This window comes from Cricetulus griseus, chromosome 4 (genome assembly GCF_003668045.3).
Source record: "Cricetulus griseus strain 17A/GY chromosome 4, alternate assembly CriGri-PICRH-1.0, whole genome shotgun sequence".
NCBI lineage: Eukaryota > Metazoa > Chordata > Mammalia > Rodentia > Cricetidae > Cricetulus > Cricetulus griseus.
In genome coordinates, this window is record NC_048597.1 from 179,535,904 (window position 1) to 179,556,837 (window position 20,934).

At 37.4% G+C, this 20,934-nt stretch overlaps 1 protein-coding gene across 2 annotated transcripts in view; it reads left to right on the plus strand.

The window, feature by feature from the left end:
- The window catches only part of Vps13c (vacuolar protein sorting 13 homolog C), a 164,516-nt gene that overhangs the window by 85,050 nt on the left and 58,532 nt on the right, over positions 1 to 20,934 (plus strand). For both annotated transcript variants that reach the window (XM_027411258.2, XM_035443791.1), the window contains exons 30-43: positions 1,648 to 1,764; positions 3,097 to 3,200; positions 3,378 to 3,545; positions 3,972 to 4,276; positions 6,688 to 6,835; positions 7,458 to 7,566; positions 11,213 to 11,346; positions 12,574 to 12,730; positions 13,550 to 13,629; positions 15,091 to 15,150; positions 15,886 to 16,048; positions 18,091 to 18,204; positions 19,304 to 19,407; positions 19,792 to 19,959. In XM_027411258.2, the coding sequence (XP_027267059.1) occupies positions 1,648 to 1,764; positions 3,097 to 3,200; positions 3,378 to 3,545; positions 3,972 to 4,276; positions 6,688 to 6,835; positions 7,458 to 7,566; positions 11,213 to 11,346; positions 12,574 to 12,730; positions 13,550 to 13,629; positions 15,091 to 15,150; positions 15,886 to 16,048; positions 18,091 to 18,204; positions 19,304 to 19,407; positions 19,792 to 19,959 (1,931 nt within the window). The remainder of the gene's footprint in view (positions 1 to 1,647; positions 1,765 to 3,096; positions 3,201 to 3,377; positions 3,546 to 3,971; positions 4,277 to 6,687; positions 6,836 to 7,457; positions 7,567 to 11,212; positions 11,347 to 12,573; positions 12,731 to 13,549; positions 13,630 to 15,090; positions 15,151 to 15,885; positions 16,049 to 18,090; positions 18,205 to 19,303; positions 19,408 to 19,791; positions 19,960 to 20,934) is intronic.

The window sequence follows — 20,934 nt, forward strand, 5'->3', positions numbered from 1 at the left end:
GATCAAGTGGGCTTCATCCCAGGGATGCAAGGATGGTTCAATATACGAAAAACCATCAATGTAATCCACCATATAAACAAACTGAAAAAGAAAAACCACATGATCATCTCACTAGATGCTGAAAAGGCCTTTGACAAAATCCAACATCCCTTCATGATAAAGATCTTGGAGAGAACAGGAATAACAGGAACATGTCTATGTACATTTTTAAACACACTGTAACCCGTTTAGAGGTTTTTTCCCATCTGGATCTGTCTTTACTGCATATCTGTAACCTTTTCTGTCTGCAAGAACAAAACTTAAACTGCTGCACATTTTAGCTCATGGCATGCTGTCAGTTGGCTCCACCCCCATTGGTTCCTTGAGACCCTCGTCTCATGATGGAGGTACTGATGGGAGCTGCATTTATTGTCCCAGCTCTGGGAAGTTACTGGGTCTGTGTTGCTGTAGGCGCTTCTACCTAGTCTCATGCTGTCAAGTAGCATGCTGCCTACTGCTCATAAATCCCATATGATTGCTCAAAATCAGGGCCTCTTTGCCAACTGGCACCAAGTCTCCCCGAGAAAAGATGGTCACCAGGAAGCCACCTTTGACTCTGTGTTCTGAACTTTTTCTTTTCTTTTTTTTTTTTTAACTTTTTTTAGGCTTTATGTGAATGTATGTGGCCCCAGACATTAGGTACCATTTGTAGGCAGGCTTTTCTGTCCCACCTGCCAACTTCCAAATAACCATTCAGAAACTTATTATTTATAAATTCTCAGCTGATAGCTTAGGCTTGTCTCCAGCTAGCTCTTACAACTTAAATTAATCTAAGTGCTGCCACAAGACTTGTTTATCTTATCTATGAACTTTCCCATGTCATGTCTTCCTTGTTTGGCTTGACTCTCCAGACTCCGTCCTTCTTGCCAGCATTCTTTCTGCCCTGAAAGTCCTACCTACCTATTGGCCAATCAGCTTTTTTTTAACAATGAGAGCAACACATATTTACAGTGCACAGATTGTTCCTCAGCAGCAATACTATTGTTTCAAGAAACTTTGTTTTTATTTTGCTTCTGGGGATTGCCTTTGCAGGGTTACTAGGAAAACCTGTGTGTGTACCTAGCCCTTCTTCCTATCCTAGTGGCTCTGGAAGGGCTCTCCAGACTATTAGTCTTTGAGAAAAGAGACCCAGAGACATGAAGACAGGGACTAACTGCATCTTTAAAAAAATATTTTTTGTTTTTATGTGTTGGGTGTTCTGTTTGCATGTATGTCTGTGTATAGCATATGTGCAGTTCTGGTGGAATTCAGTCTCCTGGAACTGGAGTGATGGATGATTGTGAACCACTAGATGGTTGCTGGGATCCCAGGTTCTCTGAACCATTTCTTCAGCACCCCAGTAATTGCATCTTATGTGTTGAGAATCTAGAATTTGGATCCAAAAGAACCTAGTTCATATTCTGAGTATATTACTCAAACTGTGTGATTTTAGGCACATTACTTTTTGATTTTGAATTGTATATTCTATTTACTTTAGACTTTTTATTTTTATGTGTATGTTTTATATGTGTTTAAATTTTATTATTTTATATTCATAAATATAATGTAAAGTATATAAAGAAACTTCTATAGAGTTTAGCTTACTAAATTCTGTTGTTTTATTTTTAGCGATGGTGTCCTCTAGAGATAGTGACATTATTGGCTTTAGGCTATTTGCCAAATTGAATGCTTTCTGTGTCACTGTCTGTGATGAGAAGAGCAATATTGCTGAAATCAAGATACAAGGTAAAGTGTCAGTGTATTTAACAGTTGTTTAGCAATAAACACTTTGTCTTCTTCCCTCTTCTCCCTTTCTCTTTATTGCAATGTTAGAGAATATATATACAGAGGGCTGTGCACTGCAAACAGTTGGCAGGGTATGCCTGAATTGGATGTTTTCTTCCTAGGATTAATAATGGCCATTGTTAGCTCATGTAGTTTTTTTATCCTGTCCTTTCCAGATTGGCAATATACCTACTTATCTAAACTTTGTTCACAAAAAGGTTGTAGCCTCTGTCAGGCAGGTAATTGACTGCTGTGATGAAAACTATGAGCACAACCTTGAAGGAAAGGGTTGATTTCAGCTTACAGCTCCACATCACAGTCCATCATGGAAGGAAGACAGGGCAGCAGCTGGGAGGAAGGAACCGAAGCAGAAGCCATGAAAGAATGCTGCTTGCTAGCTTGCCCCTCATGGCTTGCTCAGCCTGCTTTCTTTTACAACTGAGGACCACTAGCCCAGAGATGGCACCACACACCATGTGCTGGGTTCACCCACATTAAGGCAATGCATTATAGGCTTACTTACAGCCCAGTCTCATGGACACGTTTTTCTCAGTTAAGAGTTCCTCTTCCCAAGTGATTTTTACCTTGTGTCAAGTAGCCATAAAACTAGCCAGCCTAGTTTCCATGTAAATAGCTTGGTGTCTATAAGATATAAATTTTACTTTGTTTTTACTTATCCTGAATTGATTTCTTTGTACTAGATTTTTTTTTTTTTTGCACCTTGGGAGATCGAACATTTATATTTTATTTTATTTTTTTAATAGTCCTTATTGCATACCCAAGATAGTCTTTTTAGTGTAGCACAAAAAATGTTACACTTCATATATTTTTCTGTTTTATTCTTTGAGAATTTCATACATGTATACAATGAAAGATGATTGTAGCTCCTGCTATTTCCTCACTGTAGTTCCTCTCAGCTCCCCTCCAAGCTTCATATACCCTTATTTTACTTAGTAACCTACTAAATCCCATTAGTGATGCTCAGATATGCATGGATGTAGGGACACATATTGGAGAATGGGTAACCTCCCAGTGACCACATTCCCAAAGAGGAATGATTCTTTCTCAACACACTACTATCAACTGTTCTTTAGTAAGAGATAGAGCTCATGTAATTAGATTTTTAACTAATATATAAGTTTGATGTTTGGAAAACTAAAAATATTTAACATGAAATTTACTAGTTGTGAGTTCATACATTTTGTATATCTTCAAATCAAATAATACAATGAAAATAAGTACTTATGTTATATCTATACAAACTATATGATTAATTTTTTTTTTCTTCTTCAGGACTTGATTCTTCCCTTTCACTTCAGTCAAAAAAGCAGTCACTTTTTGCCAGGCTGGAGAACATTATTGTCACAGATGTTGACCCCAAAACAGTTCATAAGAAAGTATGTAATACTGAAAAGATAGTTACTATTATTGTATAGAGATTTTATTTTAAAATATCTTATTTTAAAAATTAAATGTGTTTCTAAAAAGATTATAATTTCTGGCCTTTTCTACCTGGGGCTTTATTTTGTAATTGCTTTTCTGGGTAGAGTACATTCACATTTCTGGTTTTTCAGGCTGTATCCATAGTTGGAAATGAAGTTTTTCGTTTTAACCTGGATTTGTATCCGGATGCCACTGAAGGGGATTCCTACACTGACATGTCCTCTGTGGATGGTGTGATGTCATTGCATGTTGGCTGCATTCAGATTGTCTACCTGCATAAATTCCTTATGTCATTGCTGGTAACGTTGCCATTTAAATGTTCACATCTTACATTAGAAGCCATAAATGTTATGATTACATATGTTGTAAACTTTGAGTTTTGGGATATTTTAATTATGCCTGTGTGTATGTATGAAAGTAGCCAGCAGAAAGCCCTCTTTAACACTTGAAATCTAAGTCATTGAATGAGTTTTCAAGTGCATACAGTAGCTACTACCTGAGTGCCAGAGTGGTGAATATGTGTTCAGTCTCCATCCCCTGCTTACTAGTCCAAGCTGGGCAGCTCATGACTGAGGATGGATTTTGTTGATTTCTTCCTTTCACTAGAAAAACAGGCCTCAACTCGAAGGACTCTGTTGGAGGAAATTGCGTATGTGCTAGCAGAAGGTAGGCTCATTTACAGACATCTCTGTTTCTGAATTTCTCCTTTTATGTTTTGTTCACAGAGCTTCCTGAACAATTTCCAGGTGGCCAAAGAGGCGCTGAGTGCCGCCACTGCCCAGGCTGCAGAAAAGGCTGCCACGAGTGTGAAAGATCTTGCCCAGAGGAGTTTTCGTGTGTCTGTCAATATTGACTTGAAAGCACCGGTCATTGTTATTCCACAGTCCTCCGTTTCCACCAATGCTGTCGTGGTAGATCTTGGATTGATTAGAGTTCACAATCAGTTCAGTATGGTGTCTGGTGAAGACACCACAAGTCCTCCAGTGATCGACAAAATGGAGGTGCAGCTTACCAAACTGAAACTCTCTAGGTGAGCATGTTCAGTAGCTGTGGTCTGAAGTATATGTTAATTTCTCATGTTATTTTTTATACCATGCTTCTTTTACAAAGAGCTGTTTTCTGATCAGCTGGAGTGTATGTGTATAATCCTTCATGTAGATCCACCAATTTGTGTATGTTTTCTTTAATATCTACATATTATTGTTCAAAACAGTGGTTGCTAACTGTTTGAGAATAGACATCTTAGCCAGGTGTAGTGGTGCATACCCTTAATTCAAGCATTTGGGAGGCAGAAGCAGGTGGATCTCTGTGAGTTCAAGGCCAACCTGGTCTACATATTGAGTTCCTTGATAGTCAGAGCTACACAGTGAGATACTATCTCAAAACAACAACAACAAAAACAAAAATACATACCTTGGTCCTTTGTCCCTAATGCCTTAGCCTGTTTTTCTCATAAGCAAAGACTTTTATTCTTATATTACCCATGATATAAACAGTAGCTTCTAGAAATTGATATTGGCATGCTATATAATGTGAATCATTATTGAGGTTGTGTCAGGTACTGTAGTGATGTCCACTGTAGTAGTCGCCCTCTCGCTGCTTCCGTGAGGAATCACACCTGGCATTCATTTGTGCCCTTTCCTATTGTGGTGATTTCTAGACTAGCAGACCTTTACTTCTAGTAGCTGTTTTCCCTTTCTGTATGAGGTTGGTGGTTTTGATGAGCACTGTCTGGCCCTCCTTAGGAATGGTTACCCATGGCTTCAGTGAGCTTACACATTTTGGTAGAAATACTGTATAAGTCATACAATGTCCTCAGTGTTCATGCTGTATGGCCTGAGAAGACACACTATGAGGGGATATTTACCCAGGCACAAAGGGCCTGGGGGCCATTAGGCCCTTGCTGGCCTAAACCAGCTATCAAGCATGTGGTGTGGTAATTTGCCCAAATTGAGCCATCCTAGGTCTGCCAACAGGCCTCCACAGCAACTGTTGTGCCATGAGACCTGAACCAGTATTCAGCTGCCACGAAAGACCCTGGTGCCAGTATTGCTGCTTCTGCTTACCTGAGCAGGTGGAGGGTATATAGGTTTTCCCCTTCCTAAAATAAACTGAGTTTGCTACACCCAGCATGTCTCCTGGGGTCTGTACCTTTGACCCTGTGCCTACTTGCCCACTCCCTTGAGGGGCAGCATAGTGGGACAAAAGCAACAATACACGGATATTTAAAAATGATTTTCATCTTGTCAGAGGCAATTTAATTATAAAAAAGTATAAAAAGACTATAAGCTAAGTCAAGAAGATAACCCCAGCGGGAGCTTTCTGAAATGCCTTAGTGACAGCTGTGCCTTCTGATTTTCTGATTTCACTTTGCTGCTGCTCCCTCAACAAATACACTGCTGTTCTCTGATTAACACAAGCATGCACCCAGTGGAAGGCACTGTCAGTGGTTGTATCATTGTGAGAGCATCACAGTGTGATTGTAATGAAGCCCATATTAGTCTTTCCATGTGTGTCAGTCAAGACACAATAAATGTGACATGGAAGAGTCTGCTGCAAATTTAAGATGCCATTTTTTAAATGGTGAATTTTTCTTATTAGTAGAAAAAGTAGATTCTAATACTGTAGAAAGTATAGTTAATGAGGAAACCACTCATGGGGTAGTTTGCCATCTTGTGGAACACTATGTACTACACATAACTGCCTGAATGTTTATGGTGGGTAGAATTGCTGTATATTATCGATATGATGGGTAGTCTGGTAGGTTGTCTACACCCATTTCTTCACAAACACAGAAGTAAACATATTGCAGTTGACTTTGTAAAAAGCATGTGGTCCCCAAACAATAGGACCTTTCTGCTCCACTGTTCCAGCAGAGCACCCAGGTAGATGTGGCCCATCATTGAGTGAAGGACTCATTTATCATTGAGAGATAAGCTATATTATCCCTAGATTGGTGTATTTGATTATTTCTTATGTATCTACAGCATTGTGAATTAAAAGCCAAAACCAAAACCAAACCTTTAGCTCAGTTCTTCTCCTCTTGACAGTTTTAAGAAAAAATGTTTTCTTGGGTGGCATGATGGTGCATCTCTTTAGATCCAGCACTCAGGAGGCAGAAGCAGGCAGATTTCTGACTTTGACTCCAGCCTGGTCTATAGAGTGAGTTCGAGTACAGCCAGGACTACAAGGAGAAACCCTGTCTCAAAAAAAACCAAAGAAAAAAAAGTTTTCTTAATGGCTCAATGCTTATCCCATATTTTAATCTGTCTCTGCTAGTGAGTTATATATATAGATTAATTACTGACTCAACTTTGAAACCTCTCAAGCTGCAGTGTTATAAATTAGTGTCTAGAGCAGCAGGTGGTGCACTCTGCTTGATGTTATTGTTCATTGCTCTCTGTGATGGCCTGTGATGGTGTACTCTCTCCCTTTCACCAGGACAGCAATGCAGCCAGGCATCTCATATCCTGATATTCAGCTGTTGCACCCCATTAACTTGGAGTTTTTTGTAAATCGGAATCTAGCTGCAAATTGGTACCATAAGGTGCCTGTTGTAGAAATTAAAGGGTGTCTTGATTCCATGAATGTAAGTACATGAATGAAAATATCTTGGCTATTGAAATTTCAACCCTGAAAGCTTTCTCATATGCACCCAAGGGGAATGCACATTTTACTGAGTGGTAAAAGAAACATTTTGGTGAAACTTTGTCCAATAAGGCCATTAATCTTTCCAGTAGGATTTAATCTTCAGTCAAGTATTATTAACTTTTAAATTGGCTACATGCCCATTGGAAAAATCTGCACACAAATTACTTATTGTTATATTCTCTCTCATAATGTGTATTATTTACACACTCGGTTTTAAGGAGATCAAAGTATGCCTAAGGTAACTACAGTACTCTTTAAGGAGTGAAATGCATGAGTTTCCAGAACTTGCTATTTTAAAAATGGATTAGATTTCTTTAATTACAATTAACTTTAAGTAAAAACCGGCCAATAGAGTTAAAATTGAGTCACACATTTTATTATTTATATGTTTTAACATTTTATTTAAAAATGCAAAAAGTGAAACAAGTAGTAAAATCCATAGGTGGTGATTTTTGTCACTTCTCAGTTCTCAGGATTATTCTCTTATTGATGAGAATTGCTTTCTATATTATAGTTGTTTTGTTTTAAAATGAATGTTTTGCTCATCATCTATTTCACAGGTTAGTCTAAATCAAGAGGATCTTAATCTTCTGTTTAGAATACTGGCAGAAAATCTTGGTGAGACACCTGAAGACTTGGATAAAGGGCAGCCTAGAATACAAGAGATAGGTAAGAGGCTGATGGCAGCTGACAAGTGCACACATGCCTCTTTACAATCCAGTAGCCACTGAATGTTGTTTTCCATTCTAAAAGTTTTTTTTTTTTAAACTATAGTAGTGATTGAACCAGGGTTTTGCACATTGCTGAGGCATACACTATACTATTAAGTTATATCTCCAGCCTGAAACACAATAAACATGCAGTAAATAAATACATATTTACAAATTGTGATTTGTTTTACCAAAAAAATAATAATAACAGGATGCTGTTGAATGAAAGTGTGACTGGAACTTATTGTCTCTTTTTAGCCAAGCAGACAGTTTCCAATTAACATGTTTTCCAAACTACTTGAGCTTAGAGAAGGCCATTAGGGAGGTTGGCCATTAACCAGTGGTGGATTTCTGTAAAAAGTATTAATTTGTATATTAAAAAAAATTTAGAACTCTTGGTTGTGGCATCATATTCTACCTGACATTTAAATAAGACTTAGTGGTAAAGTATAAGAATTTAAATTATTAATAAATTATCACCCCCAAAAGATAGTAAATATAGTATGTTAAAATAAAAATAGAAAATTTAAATTATTATTTATGGCCATTTTACTTAAAAAATTATAATATTTTAAAGCTCTTATATATATATACATATATATGTGTATATATATATATGTATGTGTGGATAGCATACATACATAATGAGGAGTATTGGTATTATCTCTTTGAATTTCTGGTAGAAATCTGCACTGAATCCATCTGGGCTTGGGCTTTTTTTGGTTGGGAGACTATTGATAACTGTTTCTATTTCCTCAAGAGTTATAGATGTATTTAAGTTTTTTATCTGTTCTTGATTTAATTCTATTATGTGGTACTTATTTAGAAAATTGTTCATCTCCTTAAAGTTATCCAATTTTATGGAGTAAAGGTTTTTGAAGTATGACCTGATGATTCTCTGGATTTCCTCAGTATCTGTTGTTATGTCTCCCTTTTCATTTCTGATTTTGTTAATTTGGATATTCAGTCTCTGCCTTTTGGTTAGTTTGGATAAAGGTTTGTCTATTTTGTTGAATTTCTCAAAGAACCAACTCTTTGTCTCATTGATTCTTTGCATTGTTTTCTTTGTTTCTATTTTATTGATTTCATCCCTCAATTTGACTATTTCTTGCCATCTATTCCTTCTGGGTGAGTTTGTTTCTTTTTGTTCTAGCGCTTTCAGTTGTTCTGTTAATTCATTAGTATGTGACTTTTCCAGCTTCTTTTTGTAGGCATTTATGCTATGAATTTTCCTTTCAGCACTGCTTTCATTGTGTCCCATAAGTTTGGGTATGTTGTGATGTCATTTTCATTAAATTTTAGGAAGTCTTTTATTTCTTTATTTCTTCCTTGACCCTGTGGTGGTTCAGTTGATCATTATTCAATTTCCATGTGTTTGTGGGCTTTCTGAAATTAATGTTGCTGTTGAATTCTAACTTTAAGGTGTGGCGATCTGAAAGGGTACAGGGGTTTATTCCAATTTTTTTTGTATCTGTTGAGGTTTGCTTTGTTACTGAGTAATATATATTATGCACACAAGATCTATCTTTATTTTTTTTGTGTGTGTGGGTTTTTTTAGACAGGGTTTCTCTGTGTAACAGCCCTGGCCAACATGGATCTTACTCAGTAGATCAGGCTGGCCTTGAACTTACAGAGATCTGCCTGCTTCTGCCTCCCAAATGCTGGGATTAAAGTCATGCACCACCATGACTCCTTCTGCCATTTTTTAAATGGCTTCCTTGCATTAAATTCTGTTGAAGTATCATAACTTTTGGATATTTCAGGTTGAGTTTTTCACTGTTAGTCATGTCACACTGAAATGTCCTTACATACCTATTTTTCATGTGTAGGACCACACTAGTGAAAAGGCATGTAATTTTTATTAATGTCATTTAAATTTAACTAGTATTATAGGTTTTAATAATTGAATTTAACTTAAACTTTATTGTTTGAGAGCTTCATACATGAAGAAAGTGTTTGGATCAATTTAATGTTTGATAGCTTTACAGGAATGTGTACTTAGCATTTTTGTCCTTTTGTTTCTCTGTAGCTTTCTAAAGTTTTATTAAATTTGTTGAAACTTTTGCTCACTGACCGAGTGAAAACTATTTCACTGTACGTTTTCATTTTTGATGGTATACAAATCTAAGCATATACTTCAATTGTTCACCTCGATTGTCTTTGTAATCACCTGAGCACGGTGCCCCACATTCCCCAGCAGCACTCCTCCCTGTGTCCTCTCAGTTAGGACATGCCCCGCCCACCTGCCTCATAGTCTACTCAGAGGTCACTGCTATTCTGACTTGTGACCCTGCCAATGATGTCTTCATTTTACTTTTTTGTGTGAATTTTATATAAATGGAGCCATGAAAAATTTGTGCTTTGAGGTTTGGCTTCTTTTTTTATGTTGCAGTAGTGGTTTTTCCTGTCTCTGCCTCATGAGGCTGGAATTACAGGTGAGCTATCACACTAGTTGGCTCCTTATTTAGTTCCTGGGGACCCAAACTTCAGTCCTTGGCTTTCACAGCAAGTGCTTTAGTCATTGAACCATTCCTGCAGCCCCTTATTATGAATGTCTTCTTTTGTGTCTGTCCAAACTTATTAACACTTACTTTTATTTGAAGCAATTCTGGAATAAGGCGATGAAACTTTGCTTTCTGCATTGCCTACCTAAAGGTATTTATGAGTAGCATTGTTTTTGCCTGTGGGTTTCTAGTATAGGTTATACTGCAGGGCTGTGGGGTGTTGAATTAGTGGTCAAGATGATTGCAATTATTGCAGTAATGCAGTGATAGAGTTATGTAGTTGACACTGAAGGCAGCCAAGTCAGCCTGATGAACTTGGACTCTGGCATTTGCATATGACACTAGACAAGGTGCCAAATTTTGTCTAAAAATTAATGTGATTTCTGTGGGACGGGGACAGTGTAGTTCTTTCCCCAGAGGCATGTTTTAAGACTTCAGCTAGACAGTCCATGCATAGATTGTTGTTCAGTGTCTACACCATATTGTTAGGGTACATATATAACAAAGAATAGCTTTATTATTTTTGTGTGTTATAAGTCAGAAAACACCTCATGGTGTGTGTTTCAGAACAGCATCATGGCCAATGAGTGTTTCTTTCCCTTCCTAGACTGGCATACTGAGCCCCTTTTCCTTTCTCCGACTTATCTCTGGTTGCCCACCTCATGGTCAACTACAGTCTTTTCTGTTTGCAGACCTTGTCATGTGCCATCTCTGTGTGGTTTCCCATCATTTCTTACTTATAAAAAGGTGGACAGTCTTTTCTGTGAGGCGCTCCTGCTCAGTGAGGGTGATTCATCTGTGTTAATATTTTCTTCACCTCCCTGACTTCTCTCTGTGCATTTTATGTTCATCCTATTAACATTTGCCTGCTTCTTGTGAATAGGTACTACTTGATTCTTCCACTTGGCTTTGTGTGTGTGTGTGTGTGTGTGTGTGTGTGTGTGTGTGTGTGTGTGTGAGAGAGAGAGAGAGAGAGAGAGAGAGAGAGAGAGAGAGAGAGAGAGAACTGTTAGGGATTTGTGGGTCTTTAGAGTGCTCATGCATGTTTCCAGTAAGTGTCTGTGAAGAAATGAACAAATTGCTTCTGTTTACCATCTTTAGGTGAAATGAAAGCATGCCGAGAAGTCGCTGTCACACAGGATGCACACACCACACAAGATGCATCACCAGCCAGAGTAGAAGAGACAAGATCCATAGATATCATTAACGTACTATTAAACTTTGAAATTAAAGAGGTGTGTAATTTTCATCACTTTTTACAGCGTGAGGTGAAGAGGTTATGAAGAGTTGTTTCTGTTAAGCTCAGTTTGTAGATAATTGATATGTGCGAGAAAAACCTTAGACTGTTGATGTGATGTGATCGTGTGCTTTAAAATTTGAGAATTTACTATGAATTGGTTACTGTTTAGGGATCCGGTATTTTTAGAGAAAATGGAGGCATCTTCTGTAACTTGCTTTTTAGTCATGATGGGATGTTGGAATGTGGCAAGCTTTGGATTTTCATGTAAGAAAGACAAGGGAGGGAAGTAGAAAATCTTTTGCAAATAAATGGTAGAAATTCTGTGGAGAATAAATCACAGGTCAGTCACATATAAAAAAATGCTATATTACTTCAGTATGGACTTTCTTCTTTCTTTATCTGTTCAACAGCCGTCCCATGTGTGTGCCAGGACAAAGGATATATTAGAAAAAATATAGATTAGAAATATAGTTTTGTATTTCTATTAAAAATATGTTCAGGGTGGGTTACTTTCAGAACCTGTGGTGTAGATGTAGTGATTTGGGCATCTGAGCAGACTGAGAGGGTTAGGAAAGGTTTCTGGGAGGAAGTGACATCTTGGTCGCATTTGTAAAGAAAATTAATAAGTAGTTTGGGAAAATGGAGTGAAGAAAGAGCCTGGGTTAGGTGGAAAGGGGTGGGCATGGAATAAGTAAGCTCTTTTCCTAGCATTTATTATATACACTAAGATAGTTCTATCCCTGTGGACCTGGTTGGGCTGGAGGGAAGAGATTTGTGCTTGCCAGGTGGATATTTGTACTGTCACTATATACACGGAGGCTGCCACCTAGTGGGTAGAGGCAGGAGTGCTGCGAGTGACCTATGCTCAGGATAGCACCCCAAACGTAAGACACCTTGTCTGAGGATTCGTATAAATCTTAGCTGCTGCTTTCAGAAGAATTTCAGACAGAAACTGGTGATCAGTTAGAACTTCTAAGATTGGACCACTACCTGCCTCTCTTCCTGCCATGCTCTCATGTCCCCCCCCCTTGGTATTTCACCTTTGAAAATATCTAGAAATTAGTGGTGATGTCTCAAAATCTGAACAAATGTATGTAAGGTAATTAACAACAGGGAATTTTCAGGTTCAGAATATCTTTGTGTGAATTTCTTCATATCACTACATGTAGTTACTGTCACTGTGTGTTAGTGAAGCGTTTGTGGTAATCCACTCTCCTTGTAGGTTGTGGTTACTTTGATGAAAAAAGCAGAAAAGAAAGGAACGCCCTTACATGAACTGAAGATCCTGCATCTTGGGATGGAAGCTAAAGTAAAAGCCCATGACATTACTGCTGAGGCTTATCTGAGAAAAATTAGTATGCAGTGTTTTGATTTTCCTGGTAAGTGCACAGGCCTGTCTGTGGAAAGGCAGTGCAGGTCTGATAACCAGCATAGACACAGGGCTGCATTCTGCATCCTTCTACTTATTGTGTGTATTCCTTATATACCCAGTGTGTTGGTGATGCTGTAATAAATTTCATCTTCATGAGTATAGTGTCACGAAGAAGTCAGATCCCAGGTACAGAGCTCAAAGACACCTTTTGAAAAGTTTATTTACTAGGAAGCCTAACTTTACATTGTTTTACTTGCAAATTGCATGAATGTTAAGGTCTGTTTTAAATTGAATTAGTATGGGTTTGTAAAAAGTAAACGTTAAGCAAAACATAAGTATATAGAAGGAGACACTTAGCTTTAGCTGCTAGTCTCACTTCCAGGTGACTGTGAAATTGCTGTTTAGTGGGTATCCTACACTTTTTAAAATTCAATGTTGAAATTTGCAGCTCTATGAGTTTAATAGTTCCTGTTTGTTGAAACTTTCTAAGGACTCTGGGGGGGCATCTTTGAAAAGATAAACCCTTGTGTTTTATAGCTGCCATTTCTCATGTTAAGGTTTGTTCATACGAGGGTAATTACATGTAGTATGAGAGCTGTTATTGACTAGTGCTGTTTTGTTGTTAATTTTTCAGTCTTTTACTTTTTCTTTCCAGGTTTTCAAAGCTAGGAATACTGAGATACAGTTTATAGACAGTATAATACATTTGCCTGTTTTGTGTACATTTCTCTCATAAGTATTTCTCTGTGTAACTGGCTGGTTCTGTTTTACAAGATGTGTGAAGTATTGAAGGGATGACATGGATAGATTTTCTTTTTCCTTTTAGATTCCAAAGGTGAGCCTCTGTACATTGTCAACTCCTCTAATGTGTCTGATGGAACCCTCCTGAAAATGCTGTTCATTAAGGTACCTATTCTAGTTCATTTGTATTGCTATGATAAATACCCTGACAGAAAGGCAGTTTAGTGGAGAAAAAGATTCATTTTACCTTATAATTCCAGGCTTCAATCTATCATTGTGGGTAAATCAGGACAGGAACGTCAAACACCCAGTGACATCACACATTCATAGTCAAGAGCAGAGAGAAATGAACACATACATGTTGCCTGCATGTTTGTGCTCAGCTCATTTCTCCACTGTCATATAGTTGAAGATCCCTTGTTAGGGACTGGTGCTGCCCACAGTGGGCTGGGTCTTCCCCTCTCAGTTCACTGAAGACAATCCTATATAAATGTGCCCACAGGCCAGCTTAATCTAGACAATCCTCATGAGACTTGCTTTCCCCATGATTCTAGGTTTTGTGAGGTTGACAGTTAAAGCTAAGCATCACAGTACCTCATTTCATGTCTGGGGTTAATATTGGAGTATGAGAAGTTATATTCCCCTCATACTTAATATTTGGATTCTAACCCTATGTTTTCTTCAGTCCAAGTTGGTTGATCATGGATTATGGGAGCATATCAGAATCCTTTATTCTCCTCTAACTTAATGAGCTTCTGTTGAATAAATGGGAGTGAACACTCAAAGCTGTGCCATATCCTGAAGAAAAGTGTGTTATAAAGTAGATAGCAGCCTTTTTCACTTTTGGATGGGCCCACCTATTAGGATGCACTAATATCTCCAGAGTAGAATAAGGAATTTGAGATTCTGCATATACAGCATGTAGAGCATGTTTATGTGGTCATTTTGGGGGAGGCATATTCTTATTTGCCTGTAAGAAACATGTTTATCCATGTTCTGAATTTTTTTTCTGATTAGTTGCTTAAATGTATCAGTCCTCTGAGGGTTAAAGAACAAAGATAGGTTTTTGGTTTTATTTTTAAGTTAAATAACAGTAGGGAAAAAAGTCAATGTTTTTCAAAATGAAATGACACCTGCATACAAATTTTATGAGTTGCAGCAATAAGCAGTAGCTAATGTCCCAGAAGTCAGAGTTTCTGTTCTATATCCTCAGAATCAAATTTGCTTCATGTTCTCTGACACCTGCAGTATGTTTACTGGACAGTCCACTCCTAGAGTCACTAAGTGCCTACTTCTGTGGGGATGAACTTAACCGTTCAGACTCTGGGTGAGAGACTGGAGAAGTTACCTACCAGTTAACATGTAGATCTTATTTCAAGAATGTTGTTTAAATCCACTATTACATTTATAAGTAATATATTATTGGTTATGTGATGAAATGGACCCTATAAAATGGTTTTTAACTGGAGCTTGTCAAAATCACATTTTTAAAGCAAATTCTTAAAAAAAAAAGAAACATGTTTTCTGTCTTTTAATAGCATACTTTAAGAAGTAAAATACATATGTTTTTGGTGTGTGAAATTCTAGTGTTTTTAACTCAGTGGTTTAATTATCAACTGCTTACAGGCAGACAGTGATGGACCAGAATTTAAAACTGTTCATGATAACACCAAACAGAAGCTGAAGGTAATTCTTTTGTATTTCATTTTAAGACTAGGTTATTGATGATTAATGTAGCTTGATGGCCATTTCCAGTTGTAAGTGCAAGATCTAAAATTAGAATGGGGGCAGTAGTGCTATTTCTAAAATTAGTGCATATGGAATTGAAATAAAAATCTTGCCAAAACTTGTTTCTGGAAAGATTATTTTAAAACATGAATTAATTATTATTTGTAGACTACACAGATAATTTTTATTTTGAGGGAATTTTGTTCACTTTAGCCTACTATAGTTATTTGACCTGATGTTGGCAGTGTTGAACATTTGCTTTAGGGCTAGAAGAAGATGAAGGAAAGGATAGAAATGGCCTACGATAGGCACATACAGTCCATTTGAGCATATGTAGTCAGTGTAGGAATACTGCCATATCTTTAAGAGTCATCAAGCTGTGTTGACGGTATTACTAATGTCTGCACTAGGAGTGGACAGAGCATTGGCTTGTTGTCTGGTGAGGACTGACAGTATGATAGTAATAAAAAGGATTAAAATGAAATTAGTAATTCATTCTTAATTATTTAGGAGGTCCTCAGCTGAGCCATTCTTGTGTTAGTTGTGTACAAATTCAACCCAATGGTGTGACTGTGACCCCAGTGACATGACCATCCCCCTAGTGGTGTGACTATCATTTCCCCAGTGGTGTGACTGTCCTCACAATGGTATGACTGTCTCTGAAACCCTCCTCTCTGATGTTCATTTCCTTAGGTTTCGTTTTCGTCTTTGGATTTGGTGCTTCATTTGGAAGCTTTACTTTCCCTTATGGATTTTTTGTCATCTGCTGTTCCGTCCTCTGACTCTTCCTACTCTGAGAAGGAATCGGAGCTGAAGCCACTTGTGGGGGAATCTAAAAGTCTTGCCATCAAAGCCGGTATCAGTCTTTCCAATAAGCTGTCATAGAATAACTTATATATAAAGCTCAGATAAAAGTTAACACCTCAATATTCACTGTGTCTAACAGATGAGGGTGGATCCAAACAACACAGGCTCTACTCATACAAGATTATATGACACTTTATTGAAGAATTTGAACATTTACTATTAAATGTTAATAGTAATTATGTACTTCCTGTGTGTTTCACTCTCTGGATCTTTATATAAAATAGAATTTGTAGGTTCTTTAGGTTGACACATCTTTGCAGTCTTCTGTCCAGTAAAAGTGAGAAGGTAAGAAGTCACGAGGATGGCAACAGTCATGGTTAGTCCAGAGGCCCACTTCAGTCTGTTGCTGTGCACAGCAGTTGTGAGTTCCTTTTGGGCACCGAGGTGGATCTCACAGAAGGGACAGAGCCACCTGTCTCATCCCTGTTTCAGTCACACATAGAATTTGGTCTATGTTCACCAGGTGCATGACTTATATTCTGAAATATTGGATATAAAATACCGAGTGAGGGCTGGAGAGATGGCTCAGTGGTTAAGAGCACTGCTTGCTGTTCCAAAGGTCCTGAGGTCAATTCCCAGCAACCACATGGTGGTTCACAACCATCTGTAATGAGATTTGGTGCCGAACACTGTACACACAAGAAATAAATCTTAAAAAAAAAGAGAGAGAGAAATGCTTTAAAAAAAAATACCGAGTGAATAAAGAACACATGCCTGATTTGTAATTAAAATGTTTACTTATTTTTAAAAATCATATGACAAATTTCTGATTATTTTTAGCTCAAATTATATCTATTTTATTGACAAATATACAATTTTTAGTACTATTTGATCTGATACAAGGATTTCAACTTTTAAAATCATAGGACAATAATGTTAGAAGCAGAATTTCCCCTTTTTTGTTATTTTGATGGTGTCTTGCTGTACATCACAGGCTGGCCTCAAACTCTTGATCTTCTTGCCTCAGCCTCCCGAGTGAGAAAGCTTTCTAAATGTGGCCACCACACACAAGTTTAACATGTTAATATCTTTAAGAGGGCATATTCCTAGAAATATCATCTCTTTATAACATATGCCATTCATAGCACATCTGAATGAGTGGAAGTCCAGTGTTGAGGCAACCTTAATCCAACTGAACTGTTCTCTAGTTCTGCTGTACAACTTGACTTTATGGTTTATTTATCCTGCACCAAGTGTTGAGAAAGAAAATACCTGTCATGTTAGGGTTAAGAATTGAGAACCACATGCTTTTTGTTTATAGGTAAGTTCTGTTTCATACATGTAAGATAGAGTCATGGGAAAGTGCCAGGACTTGCACAAAAAATTTAAACCCATTCAGTTGTGATTTTTTAAAAATTTGTTTAATTGTTTTGAGATAACATCTTGCTATATAGCCCAGGCTGGGCTTGAACTCAATGTATAGCTCAGGTTAGCCTCAAACTCAGGCAATCCTTCCACCTTAGCCTCTTGAAGGATTTGCTACCACACTTGGCTTGACTACATTCTTACATACACATTTTTTGATCATTTTTTAAATGCCAGTGTATTATGTGCTTTTCTTAGTGATTCTATCATAGAATTACATATGGACCTATAGCATATGATCTAGGGAAAGAACATATAAAAGACATAGTAAATAAAATGAATTTCATTGACTGTTCATTACTCTTTCAATTTTCATGACTTATTCTTTAATCTAGTATGTGATGTGACTAGTTAAAATTTTTGTACTAATCAAATTCTAGAATCTAATTTAGGTTTTCTTTCTTTTCCTAGAAGAAAAAACCAAAAACCAAAAATCATGTCCACCTAATGAGTAGCACCATCTAGGTGTTGTGGTTGCCTTTATCTATAACTGAAGGTCAAAATGCTGGGGTTTATCTGAGTGGCAAAATCCGTATTTATATTATCTTAAAATAGACTTTAATGGTTCCATTTGCATATTATGTGTTTTTTTTTTAATTAGTGAACTTATCACTGTGTTTTACCGTCTTTGCACACCACTGACCACTGGTTTCCACTACTTTTCAGTACCCAGCACTTCTGAAGGTGATGTGTTTGATATGAAAATCACAGCTGAATTAAATGCCTTTAACATCTTTGTTTGTGATCAGAAGAGTAAGATAGCAGATATTAAAATACATGGTAAGTAAGTATCCTTCCATAGTATTTTGGAAAGTTGAGTGGATTTATATTGAAGATGTATGCAGGCTTTGAACAAATATACTTTAAAGTGATAGAGGTAAACTTGTTATGATTCATTGCTGACTTTGAGATATTCCTTACATATTAAAATAAGTTTAGAATACATCTGAGGCTTAAGGTTTTATTTTGATTGCATTTTCAGAATAAGATAATTTTAAACTCAGGTGTATATCATAGTAATTCGCACAGTATAAAGAAGAAAAGTCACTAACCTTGTTTCCCTTGTATTGTGAGCATTCATAGTATAGCAAAATACATTTGTGGAAGACATTTTAAATTTTCCTGTTGTCAGCATGAATCCAGACTTGAGACTCAGTTTATACAGTGGATTCCAGAAAGCCTGCAATGGCTCAGATCTTGAAGCTAGCCACTGGCCAATGTTGAACGAATTAGTTTAACTTTTTGTACCTTGCTTCCCTCTTTAAATGGAGATATGGTTGCTGTGAGGGTGACATTTATAAATGTATACATTTATGTGTGTGAACAAGTGCATAGTACAATGTAAGCAGTTTTAGAAGGCTGATAAATCAGTAACATTCAGCAAATACTACCTGGTCTTAGTTGTTGGCAGTCTCCCATGAGGAGGAGTGCTTTTCAAATCCTTATGCCTTTGATATCATGAGCATGGCAAACTTTTTAAAGTTTAGATTATGCTGTAGAAGTAATTCTTAGCTATAGGATAATGCTTATTTTAGTTTTAATAACATGTATCTGTGAAGTACATTGGGAAATACTGTCTTCCCAAGTGAGTGGCTCTGATGTCACCAATGTATAGGATATTGTCTTCAGAGACATAACATTAATTTATTTAAAACCCAGTGGCTTTTATTTTTTAAATTTTTTCAACTTTTATTCATGAGGTGTATGCTGACTTAAAAGTGGTACAACCTTTTTTTTTCTTAGGTACCTCATACATGGAAGGTGATTGTGTTAGCATGTCTGATAGTAGTTTTTATTTACCCTGTATCTTGGTAGTATGTTAGTGCATTTAAGCTTGCTTACAAAAATGAAATATCTGTAAATGATGTGTCTCCTGTAGGAATGGATGCCTCTATTTCTGTGAAGCCAAAACAGACGGATGTGTTTGCCAGACTTGAGAATATCGTAGTTATGAATGTTGATTCACTGTCCATTCACAAAAAGGTAATTACAAAACCGATTTCTGTGTTAGAGTGTGTTGTTTGTGGACTAGCGGCCACTATTTATTTCTTTGCTGTATGTTTGTTATTTGTCTGACATGTGTTGGGCATAATAGGGGGAGAGATGAAAATGGGAAGATCAGTTTCAGGTTGTAAAGCCTGCTATGTAACAATTTGAAAAAGTTATTTCTGGAAAGTTTAGTGATGGGTAGGTATTTTATTAATGAAGTGATATTTGTAGAAAAGGAAAACACTGATGCTTGTTGAAGGTTGAGTTTCCATGTTGTTTTTCACCTGTCAGGCCCTTGTGAATCAGGATGAGTACTGAGGTTTCAGTGGCCAGGATTCTGTAGCTCTGCTATAATAACTGATTGTCTTGTAATGTCAGGCTGTCTCTATTTTGGGAGATGAAGTCTTCAGGTTCCAGATGACTTTGTATCCAGATGCCACAGCAGGCGAGGCCTATGGTGATATGTCTAAAGTGGATGGCAAACTTAGTCTCAAAGTGGGCTGTATTCAGATTGTCTATGTTCATAAATTCTTCATGTCTCTTTTGGTAAGTTTGTTTTTATTTGTATTCATTTCTCACTGAGGTCTAAATATTGTGGCCATGTATCTGAATATAGACAGTTAAAATCTTTACTAATAGGGTATGTTTGTTAGCCTTCTCTCACTGTGACAAAGTGCCTTCAATAAACAGCTTAAAAGAAAAAAAAGACTTACTTACTCAGTAGGTTTTTTGTCCATGATTGCTTGGCTCTCTTGCTTTGGGGTTATGATGAGGGAGACTGTTCTGTTGGAGGGTATATGCTGGGACAGGGCTGTTGACTTCAAGGCTGCTGGGGAACAGAAGGGAGAGCTAGGTTCCAGGTCCCAGTGTTCCCGGAAAGAGCATGCCCCCAGTGACTGCACTTCCTTCCATCAGTCCCTACTCTAAAAGTCATGGTGCATCAGTAATGTCACAGCTTGGTAGCCCAGCCTTCAGCACAGACTCTTTGGTGAGCAATTAAGATTGGGATCATAGTGGAGGGTTATATAGTAAACACCCAAACTCTGAACAAATGTTCTAATTAAGTAAACATTTTAAATGATGGTAAGCCAAATGGAAATTTTAAAAAATTATTATATGTGTATGTGTACATGTGTATGATCATGTATTGGACATACATGTCATAGCATACCGTTTGCAGGTCAGAGAAAAAAGTTGTGGTGTCAGTTTTCTCCTACCTTTCATGGGTTCCAGGGGTCAATTCAGGTTGCCAGGCTTGGGCAGTAAGTGCCTTAACTAGTTGAGTCATGTTGCTGGCCCCCAAATGGAAGCTTTAATCCTTGTTTGCTGGGAGGTGGTGGTACGTGCCTTTAATCCCAGCACTTGGAAGGCAGAGCTAGGTGGATCTCTGTGAGTTTGAGGTCAGCCTGGTCTGCAGAGTGAGTTCCAGGCTATATAGAGAAACTCTGTCTCAAAAAAACCACAAAAACAAAGCAAAATAAAAACTATCATTCTCTGACATTTTCATAGTTACAATTTAAA